Source organism: Amaranthus tricolor, chromosome 8 (assembly GCF_026212465.1).
Source record: "Amaranthus tricolor cultivar Red isolate AtriRed21 chromosome 8, ASM2621246v1, whole genome shotgun sequence".
NCBI classification, from domain to species: Eukaryota; Viridiplantae; Streptophyta; class Magnoliopsida; order Caryophyllales; family Amaranthaceae; genus Amaranthus; species Amaranthus tricolor.
The window spans coordinates 9,437,517-9,450,262 of NC_080054.1; the positions used below are offsets into that span (position 1 = coordinate 9,437,517).

Here is a 12,746-nt window from a genome sequence, read left to right on the forward strand (position 1 = left end):
AAGTGGGCGACAAAGTTCTACTCCGTGTGTCTCCGATTAGGGGTGTGGTTCGTTTTGGTGCTCATGGGAAGTTAAGCCCGCGTTTCATTGGTCGCTATGATATTGTGGAGCGGATTGGGAAGTTAGCTTACCGGTTAGCGTTACCTAATACGCTGGGTAAAGTTCATGACGTTTTTCATATCTCTCAGTTAAAACGTTATGTTGCGGCTTCTTCGCATGTCTTAGACCCGGAACCGTTAGAACTTGATGAAAGCCTCACCTATGAAGAGCAACCTATTCAGATTTTAGATAGAAAGGTTCGCAGTACTCGGCGAAAAGATGTTGCAATGGTTAAGGTTCTATGGTCCAATCATCGATCACAAGAGGCAACTTGGGAAACAGAAGCTTCAATGCGAGAGAAGTATCCGTACCTTTTTCCTCAGGTTAGTAAGTTACGGGGACGTAACTTTTTTTTAAGGGGGGTAGGAAGCGGTAGGATTTTGCGCACTTTGAGTTATTTTTGATCTATTTCTTTTGTTGTGTGCTTGTTTTGTCGTTTTTATGTGTGTGATTGTTGTGTGTTTTGTGTTTGATTGTTGTGTGTTTGTGTTTGTACGTTGAGGTTTTGGGGTCAAAACCTTTTTAAGGGGGGTTGTCTGTAACACCCCGATATTTTTCCGATATATTAAATGATTTGCTAATAATAATATTATTATTATTATTATTATTATTCTTTTTAGAAAAATATATTTCTTTTTATTATTTATTTTGTTATTAGGTTAAATCATGAGACTTCAACTTTTAAGGCAATTAAAACCATTTTAAGTCCAAACCTTTTTCCTAATCTATCTTTAATTCAAAAAAAAAATTAATAAAAGGGGATTTGAAGAGTTGGCCGGCCATATGGGGTAAGTTGGGGGATTTGTAACCTCTTGAAGAATATGGAAAGATTAGGAATTATTGTCTTGCATAATTGTTTCCTTAATTTCCTTAATTTCTTTATTTCCTTAATCTCCTAATTTCCTTACTTCTTTTCATTCCAAACCATTTGCAAGTAAGAAAAACACTCCCAAACCCTCAAATTCCCACGCCTAATCCTCCATTGATTCATCAATTTTGGTGTTTTGTTCTTGAGCAATTGTGAGTAATCCTTAATCTAGTTTTTATTTTTTTTAAATTTTAATTTAAATTTCTATGATTTTTATGAGTGTTATTTTATAGTTTATGATTTGTTCATGATTTAAAAATTCATGTGTGAAAGTATGATGTATTTTTCTATCTAAATTGATGTATGTTTTTTTTAAGGTTTTGGATATGTTTACATATGTATGAAGAAATTGTTTGATGGATGATTGAAAATATATATATATAAAAAAAATGGATGTTCATAGAAAAAAAAAATGTATGTGGTGTTAAGAATTTATTTATTTATTTTTATTGATTAGTAGAAGGAATTTATAATGTTGGTAAAAAAAAATATACATGTAAATATGTGATGTGTATGTGTGTATACAATTGTGTAAAAAGAATTATAAAAAAAATAATAATAATTCATTAAAATTTATTTTTGTTACGTAAATTTTGTTGTTTAGATTTAATAGGAAATAAAGCATTGATATTTATATTTTTGTGATAAAAAAAATGGAATGACAAAATCCCGTAGGTTTTGAAAATGGTGAAAAAAATGTGTTTTTGGAACATTTTTGGCTTTGAAATATACTTATACAATGTTATAAATTATGAAAATTGGTACCCGGGGGTTTTGACGCCTTCCGGACGCAACGGTGAAATTGGATTTTCAGTTTGACAGTTTTAAGTTGAGTTTCTGGACAGATTGTATAGGCTGTCCGGTTTTGTGTATATACCATGTTATAGTATGTGATGGATGTTCATGTTGTGTGTAGTATTCTAGGTATGGATGTGATTGTATATGTGTGTTATGGATGATTTGAGAAAAATGTGTATGTGTGCTTATTTCCCGAATACGATTGAACCTTGTAGGAAGTCGATTCGCGACCGGGAATTGATTAAGACGCTTGTGAGTTGGTTATCTTGCTTAAGGTATGTACACGCAGCGTGGTTCGCATTAGTCCGATGTATCATATAATAACGGTATACAAAAGTAAAGCTTGGATATATAGTACGGATAATGTTATCTTTCGAATCGATAATTTTTATACATTGTTTTGATAAGCAGAGGTAATATGACCTCACTAACTTTAAAGTGGACGTAGTATGACGTCAATTGGTGGAAAAGAATTACTCGCGGTATATGAGGGCATTATGAGCCACCGCGGGGATATGCATACTTAACCATAGACACTGAAGTAAGGCGAGTGTCTATGGTAGAGACTTGCTTAGGGGTTAGCTCCCCCTAATGTATTGTCTCACTTTTGGAGTTTGGAGTGTACCGGCAGTATGGCTGGATAGTACAGCAGTATGGCTGACTAACCTTTACATAAAAATAATTGTTCTTAATAGGCATGATCGAAGCATAAGGTTCTGTGAATTGTCAGCAAATAAATTCAAAACTTTTTCTTATTTATTTGGTATGCGACGTTTGCTGACGTGTACTTTTGGTCTTAACGACCCTGCGATGATGTTGTTACCTATCTGGGCAATGACTAGCAGTAAGTTAAGTTGCAAGTCTGGGGAGTGAGGATTGTCCCTTGAAGAAATAAATTATTAGGATAGAGAAGTCTTGATAAGAACTTCAAAATTTAGTTTAAAGAACATTTGGTTTTTTTTTATGAGGCGATTTTCGTTCTCAAGTTGTAATAAGTAGATTTAACTTTTCGTTCTTATCCGCTGCTAAGAATTTCTTATTATCTAGTAGTTCATAATAACGCTAATAGAACTCGATCCGCACGTTTTCCTTAACTTCAAACCCGTTTAAAACTGTTTTCTAACATCCCGGTTTGACTCGGTTTATGTTTGTCTCGTTTTAAGAGGTCATCTTCTCTTTTCGTACGACTCGAGTTATTCCGAGATGTTACAATTTCCAAAAAATATCTTAATGGACCTAAGTCCTTCATTTTAAAGCAGTCACTGAGATAAGCCTTGAAAGCACAGAGAGCAGCGGAATGATTACCAGATATAACAAGATCATCTACATATACTAAAACGTTTATCTGAATACTAGCCTTAGTGAATGTAAATAAAGAGTAATCTGAGTAACATTGAAGAAAGCCATACTCTTTTAAGGCGGAAACAAGCTTCGCAAACCAACAACGAGGAGCTTGTTTAAGACCGTATAAGGACTTTCGTAGTCTGCAAACTAAGGATTTGTCCGAGGTTTCAAACCCGGGAGGAAGCTTCATGTAAACTTCTTCATTTAAATCACCGTGAAGAAAGGCATTGTGGACATCCATCTGATGAAGTTCCCAATTTTTGGATGCTGCAATAGCAAGAAACGCCCGAACTGTTGTCATTTTGGCCACTGGAGCAAAAGTTTTGTTGTAATCAATCCCTTCTTGTTGATGATTTCCCAACACAACCAAACGAGACTTCAATCTTTCAACATCACCATTAGACTTGAACTTAGTACGATAGACCCACTGAATACCAAGAGCACGCTTACCCGGTGGTAGAGGTTCTAGAGTCCATGTGCAATTATCTTCTAACGCTTGTATTTCCTCCTTCATGGATTTTCTCCATCCTTCGAACTTCATAGCTTCTTTGAATGACTTTGGATCATCACTCTTAACAATAGCTGCAACAAACGTTAGATAATTCACAGAAAAATTGTCACATTTAATATAGTGTGCTAAAGGATACGAGGTACCGGAAGAGTGATTTGAAGAAGAAGTGGAGGGAGATGGACCGTTAGCAAACACATGATGAGCAACATAGTCTCGATGTCTCACATTTGGGATTCTTTCACGCATCCCATGACCTAAGACTGGCTCAATGGGCTGGTCAAGGGAGCTGGCAGCATCGCGGGGCTGAGAATCAGACCCACCCGGAATAGACAGCAGTTCAGGAGCAGCACTAGCAGCCTCTCCAGTGAGCAGATCAGTGGCTGGGGAGGGCTGCTGTTGGGTGCCAGTACTTGCTGGTTCCTGTACCCAGCTAGTGCCTGCATGACGAGCATCCGGCAACACACTTTGCACACACAAATTGCTTTCATCCTCATACACCACATCATTCATACTACAATCCGCAAAATCATCATGCACATCATTATGATAGGCACCAATATTAGGATCTATATTGATATCTTCCGGACTACGAAAAGGAAAAACGTCTTCCACAAATTTCACATCCCGAGAGACAAAAAAAACTTTAGCATCAAGATCATACACACGCCACCCCTTTTGACCAAAAGGATATCCCATAAACACACATTTGCGACTTTGACTAGCAAACTTATCACCTTGGGTTTTCTGATTATGGGCAAAACATAAGCAACCAAAGGTGCGAATGGCATTGAACATGGGAGGTTTTTGAAATAAAATTTCAAAAGGGGTTTTATTTTGTAAGAGGGGAGTTGGAGTACGATTAATAAGATGAGCCGCTGCAAGTACACACTCCCCCCAAAAATAAATAGGCAAATTCGCTTGAAACCGTAAAGCCCTCCCAACACTCAAGATATGTTTGTGTTTTCTCTCAACTCGCCCATTTTGTTGTGGGGTTCCTACACAAGATGATTGAAACAATATACCCATGGCGGAAAAATAATCAAACAAACAATTAAATTCTGTGCCATTATCACTTTGAACAATTTTAATTGTGTGAGAAAATTGTCTATCAACCATGGCTACAAACGTCATAAACGAACGAAACACTTCAGTTTTATCGACCAATAAATAAAGCCAAACGGCTCGGGAATAATCATCAACAATAGTTAAAAAATAACGAGCCCCACAAGACGAAACATGCCTGTAAGGACCCACAAATCACAATGTATTTTCTCAAAAATCCTGGAACTTCTATTTTCACTCAAGGGAAATTTGTCTCTATGATGCTTAGCTTGAAAACACACTTCACATCCATTATTCAAACTACTTTTATTGTGACTAACATGAGGAAGTAACTTAACTACTCTCTCGGAAGGATGACCCATACGTCTATGCCACAACTCCAAGCTCGAAGAAGCTTCCACCGCAGATACAGATGGCATCACATCCGGTTTTCTAAAATAGAACAGTCCATCTCGCCTAACTCCCATTCCAATCAGCTCCTTCGCTTGGTCCTGTATTGCACACATAAAAGAATTAAATTGGACAATAGTTTGTAAATTATCATTAAGTTGAGATACCGAAAGTAAATTGCAGCTTAAATTTGGCACATAAAGAACATGAATAAGAGTGATTGTATCCGACAACCGGACTAACCCTTCCAATGTAGCACATACTGTTTCACCATTAGGTAAACCGACAGGACAAGTTATGGAATGAACATCAAACAACCAAGATTTGTTACCAGTTACTTTTAAGAGGAAAATAAAAGTCAAACTATACAAATAAAGCTAAATAAGCATGAATTTAAAAGAACAGATGAAGGATAAAATATATAATGGTATGAGTAAAATTAAGGAAAAATAAGATGATCAACATTATTCGTAGAGGGGAAAACTTACCCCTTTTTACCATTAGGTTATATATTTATTTCAAAATGAAGGGAGTAATTCTTGTATTTCTTCTTTTCCATCACATTATAACTATTTCTTACATTTTAGGCTTTAACAACAATTATACTCTCTTATTTTTCTACTACAATAACATTGTTTTTTTAGTTTGATTTATATTTTCTCCATAAATATTTACTCTCAATACAAATATAATCTTATTAAGAATATTTAGTTTATTTTTTGTTTAAATCTTCTTTACCCGCCAAAGCGTTATATAGTTGGGTATGTAACAGTGTCCCATTCTAGTTGGGTCAAATACGACAGTGATCCAAAATTGACCAATTTTATCTATTTTTTCAAATGTTTTAATTTGTTTTCAATCCACGTCATTATTTTTCATCAATACTAGTTAACATTCTAGTTATATTTAGTGTTTATATTTCGTTTTTTATGGTTTACATGTTGGTCCTTTTTAATAAGAAATTTTTTAAGAAAACAAAAAAGGTGTTGCATTTTTTTTTTAAAAAAACATGTCAATAATTTTTTCAAAAAAAAAAATCTTAAGAAGTTGGATTCACCTAAATTGCCCGAAATTCAAACAACTTGACCGCAAAATAAACCGATTGAAAATGATCAAACTCAAAACCAACCCGTCCCAACAGTTTTGACGGGTATAATCACAATTGTAACAAGTAAATATAATAATACATTTCTATTATTTATATATGATGATGTGAGCTCTTTTGTTTTGGCATGGTACTTGTTCGTTTTGCCGAACCCTTTTTATTTGTCTTTGTATATTAATTTCTCATCATATAAAATTTAACAATTAATAGTACTTTAACAGTGTATTGTTGTTTAAAACGGGAAAGGAAGTACACTAATTGAAAGTAAAGAAATTAATTTACTATGTTTTTTTAATCAATAATTATATCGAAAGTTACCAGTACTGACAACAGAAGCAAAATTATTGAAAGCCAAAAATGACATACTCTTTTCGACTCTTCTTACTAAGCATATGCTTTACCATTTTCTTTTTATTCATATGAGTCTATAAGTTTAAACAAATGAAATATTGAAACATATATATATATATATATATATACATATATATATATATATATATATATATATATATATATATATATTGGGACGGATGTAGTACTAGATAATCGTAAGTATTTTTGTTAATAGCAGAGACACCTAGCAGATGACTTTGCTGGTTTTCTCTCTTAGTGTCTCTAAAGTACTATCCTTAGGCACACTTATAGCACCATTAATTCCCTTGGCGTAGTCGTTACCATACTTAGAAGGGAGTTGATCGAGCTCATGTAACACCTTGGTGATGTCGAGCACTAGTCGCTCAGCCAGAGTCCGGGAGAAGTCTTCTCGTATTACAACTCGGAGTACTGTTACATGCTGTGCATCAGCTGGCATGGTGTAGGCTGGAACAATCCATCCGAACCTCCTTAGCATCTCCGAAACTTCAAATTCATTGTGCAAATTGTGGTCTTTTAGAGAAAAAGCCACTAGTGGGACACCATAATCTTTAGACACAATGTTAAATCTCCCTGTCTTTTCTAATCCAACCTTCAACAGCATAGCATTTTCTTGACAGTTCTCCATTACACTTTTATATCCTTCAAAACCAAGCCGGATTAGCTGATAATATTGTGCAATGACTTGACTTGAACCTGTACATAATGCATTACATCAACTTGGTAAGAGAATTTCATATTATGGTGAATGTCAATGGAAAAGCCTTGGCTAGGTGGGAGCTAAAAACGTTACCTTTAGAGAAGTTGAGAGTAAAGGTAGGTTGGTCAGTTCCGAGATAATTGATATGGAAGATGAGCTCCTCGGGCAAATCTTCCTTACTCCTCCAGATGTTCCATCCAATACCTGCATAAACAAGACCATATTTATGGCCACTCACATTTATGCTTTTCACCGAAGGAAGTCTAAAGTCCCATTCAAGCTCTGGGTACAGAAATGGTGCTATGAATCCTCCACTCGCTGCATCCACATGTATTGGAGTATCCCACCTGCAAACCGCTAATGTAAGTTTCTATACGTTTTTTCAGAATTTTCTTACGCTTTCAGTTTTTTCTGTTCTTTTCACTTGCAACACTTTGAATTTTACATCATTGACATTTTATAGTGAATTATCTTGAACAAAAATATAACAATCATATATTTGAGAGTTTTTTTTGAGTCTAATCAAGGTACAAACAAAGTAACTTTTTATAATTTTTACTTATGTAAACTAAAGCTATTAACGGTATCCCGCAAACAATAGATGGTTAATAGCTTATTAGAGTGATTCATTTAACTAGCTAATTTTATCTACTATTCTGACTAGCTGATTTATAAAATAAACTTTTTCATCCAACTAATATAACAAACACTACCTACTCTTATATTATTTGATCACACAACAAATCATTTGTACCTAAATAAGCAAATGTTATATAAAAAGTTATTTTGCCCAAAAAAAAAACATTAACACTTTTAAAAATGCATTTATATACGACGTGTTTTGAGAAATAATGCGAGTAAAAAGAAACATATGAAATATTTTACCCACAATCTAAAATGAAAACAGCAATCTAAATTGAATATTGTTGCAAAATCAAGTAACAGAGATATATGATATATGTGAGCGTGAAATTATAGGTATAGTCTCCAAAGTGTATACCCAGTTTTGTTGTTCTTTTCAATCAAAAGGTCATTCAAGAGCTTGACATCTTCAAACTCTCCATTAAGGGTAGAACCAAGAATAGCGGCGACACATATGGTATTTTCATCCACCATTTCCACAGCCTTAGCAGGATCCATCACATAATATCCTTCTCTTAGCTTCACTTCTTTCAGTTCCACTTCAAAATACCTTGCAAACTTTTCCCAGCACACCTATAAGAAAATGATATTCAGGCATTGGCAAATCGAGATTTAATATTAAATGGGGTTAAAAAGTTAAAGTAAATGTCAATATTTTAAGTTAATGTTATAGAAGTATAAATTTTAACTTTGCAATATAAAAATATTCAATACAATTAAATAACAACCATATAGCATAAGTTTATGAACTAACCAAACATAGTTTTGCTAATTGTCCTCCATGTGGTTTAATCTATAATTGAAAATTTTTCACCTAATTATGCTTGGTTTTATAATTTTGACATGCAATTCAAAGTATAAATATTGACCCCACAAGTATTATAAATTTTCAATAAATATTGATATTGTCCAAAATAAAACGAAAGATATTTATTTTTCCATTTCAAGATAAATATTTATATGTTTTGAACAATATTAATAATTATTTAAAAATTTTAAAGTTGTAATGGGTTCAATTGATCTCATTTCTATTACTTTCCTTTGCCATGATGTAAGGATTGGTCAATTGGTCATCTAATTTAGACTTGATCTGCCTAAGCCTCTATTTGACTAAAAATTTTTTTTATATTGAGCTGCGTAACATATAAAATAAAATTGAAGAAGATTTTGATCTATACTAGAACCGAGAGAGGTTTAGGAAATAGGATAAATTGACCCAACTCAAAAATTAAAATTTTAATATTTAAAATTTTCCAATATATATATATATATATATATATATATATATATATATATATATATTAAAATAAGAAGTTTTTTGGGTTGCCATATCAAGTTTTAAAATTATGTAATTCTTATTAATCCATATATAATATTTATTATAAAAAGACAATTAATCTATAGATTTTTGCTTGGTTGTGGTTTTTATATAAAGTAATAATCGAGCAGTTAGATTTATTCAATATAAACGTAGTGAAAATTTTTATATTGCAAAAATTTAATCTATACAATTAAAGTTGACATGTTTTTATTTTTAAGATCTTAATACATGATCTTTATCCGATACTATGTGTAGAGGAATTTGTGGTGAAGTACCTGAACATTGGCTCCAGTAACAATGTTGGGTTTATGAAAAGGCAAGCCTTGAGCTTTACGCTTGTTCTGCCAACGTCTTTTGAAGGCGAGCCCGGCTAGCATTATGGCTTCGGATGAGCCTACCGTCCCAACTCCGATGGCCGTCTCTGATTCATGCAAGGGAGCGTTGAACAGTCTTGCTATCATGTTCACACACCTATTCTGCTTACATAATGTAATAAATAATTTGTATTAGGACTTAAAAGTATCATAAAACATACCTCCTCCTTCGTTCTGAAATGCATACTTGCTAAATTATGGTTTTTGTTACTATTCATCGTTTAAAATTATCTTATACATGTATTACAGCTAATCTATAAGAAAAATATAGTCAAGTGGAATTTTAATTAAATCATCTAATTGCATACTTTTATAATTTTTAAATTGACATATTTCAATAAATTGCAAAAAGATTTAAATATGACAAGTATAATAAAAGGAGAAATTATATATTTTTGAACCATAAAAACAAAATAAATAATGATGACCTGAATCTCAGTGGTAACAGGGTACTCATCCATGTCAACATAGTTTTTGTTCATAGCAGCCATCATAAGCTTATCACACTCTGATTCCATCCATGTAGTTACAAACGACGCCAAGTTCAGACGTGGGTTCCCGTCTAACATTAGCTCGTCGTTTATTATTTGGTAAGCTGCCTCTTTGGGTATAGAATTATCCGGCATACAGAATCTGACATCACATCAACATTAAATTTCAAATACCATTAACTTAATAATAATAATAATAATAATAATAATGTGAGAATTAAATATTTTAAAGACTTAGAAATTTGTAAGAGTACGTGGTAATGTCCGCTCATTTCTCTAAATTAATGATGATTTGAGATTATAAGTGATTACTTTAAAATTATAAAAGTGATTATCTTAAAACTATAATTATAATTAGTCACTTTAAAATTATAAGTCTTAAGTTATAGGGGATTATTTTAAAATTATAAGTGATTAATTAAAGAATAAAAGTGTATATTCCGTAAATGCAATAGAAATGATTTTAAAAACTGTATCAAGTCTTAAGTTGTAGGTGATTATTTATGAAATTTTCGGAAAAATGTCATGATCAAACCATAATTATTTCTTACTACTCCTATTAAAGATGAGATTAGCTAATATATGATAAATGTTTATTTTTATGTATTGCTCCATCTAATATTATATTCAGAGACTCTTGCGTTTATTGTTCTTTTATTTATTTTAAAGAATTTGAATAAAACATCACTGTTTTTTATTTATTTTGATTTTGTCATGATATGAATTTGAAATTTTGTTTCTGGCATGTAATCTTTTTAATCGATGGTTTGAGTTTAATCTAGCCTTTTTGAATGTATTATTGTTAGAATATATTCTCTATATATTCTATTATACTGTATATATTTTTGTAATTATCTTCTTACCTTTAATTTAGCAATTACATTGTTATATTTGGAGAGTATTGTTAGTCAACTCTCATCCCTTTATTTTAGCTAATCTCGTAGCTGTATAATAGCTTGTATTTTGCATATATATTTCCTTGATTAATGAATACAAGGCAGGAAATCATCTTCCTTCAATTATGTGCAATTTGCACGACATTGTTTACTTTCAGAATTTGTTTATTTTTCTTTTCATGACAATGATATGTCAAAACATTTTCAAGAAATAGTCTTTTTGTTTATTTAATTGAAAAGGATGTTTGACTAAAACAAATATATATTGGTGACTTTATTATCATCATATTATAATTACACTAAATGAATGAACTGCCTAATTAAATCACAATTCTATTAGCTTCTATTGGAAAAGCAAAAATAAATTAATACTAAAATTTGTCAATTTTGATGCATAGCCGTGAAGTATATCAAAACTCATAAACTTCATATAAAAATTACTACAAAGAGTTACTTCCTTAGCTTCGTCTCTAAAATTATTTCTTCAATTTTACAAAAAATAGTTTTGAGCATTTATATATATATATATATATATATATATATATATATATATATATATATATATATATATATATATATATATGTATATATATATATATATGTATATATATATATATATATATATATGTATATATATATATATATATATATGTATATATATATATATATATATATATGTATATATATATATATATATATATGTATATATATATATATATATATGTATATATATATATATATATGTATATATATATATATATATATATGTATATATATATGCCAAATCACAAACATTAATATAAATTAGATCAATATTAATGATGCAATTTGTTTTTCTCCATGTATAAAATGAGCTATAATTTGTATTTAGAGGTTTACTTAGATATGTTTAATTTGTATTGAGGATAAATTATTAAGAGGAAAATAAAAGTCAAACAAAATAAATAAATATAATTAGAGGTGAATATAAAAGGAGATGAAAAATAAAAATATATTGATATGAAAAAAATAAAGAAAAAGAAAGATAAACAACCTTATTTTGGAGGAATATTTTTGGTAATATTTACCCCAATGAGGTCAATTAATGTATCTATTTTATTTTTATCACATTAGAATTATATATCTTAGTTTTAATAACAATAATATTTTCTTAGTTTTGTACTTCAATAACCTTATTTTATTTTTATAGTTTAACTCTAATTAATTTCCCATAAACATTTATTCCAATGAAGTTAGGGTAACTGCCATTTTAAAACATTGTCTTACATAGTTACATTAGACACGATACGAGTATACGACACTGAATAAGTTGAAAGATAAAATGAACATACCGAGGAAGTGGAGTTTGGAGATGGCGCGAAGCAAAAGTGGACTGAATATAAGAGTCTCCATCAGAGAGTTTTGCTTCTGAGAGTACCATGGTTGATTATAATAAGCTCAGTTTATGGTTGAGAATTGAGAGAGGTGAGGAGGGTATGGCGGTATTTATATGTGAAGGATTAGCAATAGGAATTTGTTGAAAATTGAATGAATGTTTGAAAACAAAATTTGGTATAAACTTATGGGATCTTACTTTTCTTTGCACTTTAAATATTAAATAGACAACCAACAATTTACCATAATAAATTCCAACTTTCTTACTTTTCTCTTGTACTTTAAAGTATAATAAATTATTCAATTAATAGAGAAATTTATAGATTATTTTAACAAGATCAAAAGCTATTACGCATTGCAATTGACAAAACATGATAATTATAAATAAGAAAAATAAAT

The 12,746-nt window shown here is 31.2% G+C and overlaps 1 protein-coding gene across 1 annotated transcript; it reads right to left on the bottom strand.

Moving 5' to 3' along the window:
- Positions 1–6,674: 6,674 nt before the first annotated feature.
- LOC130820555 (glutamate decarboxylase 4-like) lies at positions 6,675–12,525 on the bottom strand. Its single transcript, XM_057685970.1, has 6 exons — positions 12,305–12,525; positions 10,015–10,219; positions 9,488–9,688; positions 8,250–8,464; positions 7,343–7,596; positions 6,675–7,245 (listed from the first exon to the last, which is right to left on the bottom strand). Exons 1-6 carry the CDS (start codon positions 12,391–12,393, stop codon positions 6,755–6,757), a joined length of 1,455 nt encoding a protein of 484 aa, XP_057541953.1. The 5' UTR covers positions 12,394–12,525; the 3' UTR covers positions 6,675–6,754.
- Positions 12,526–12,746: the final 221 nt, after the last annotated feature.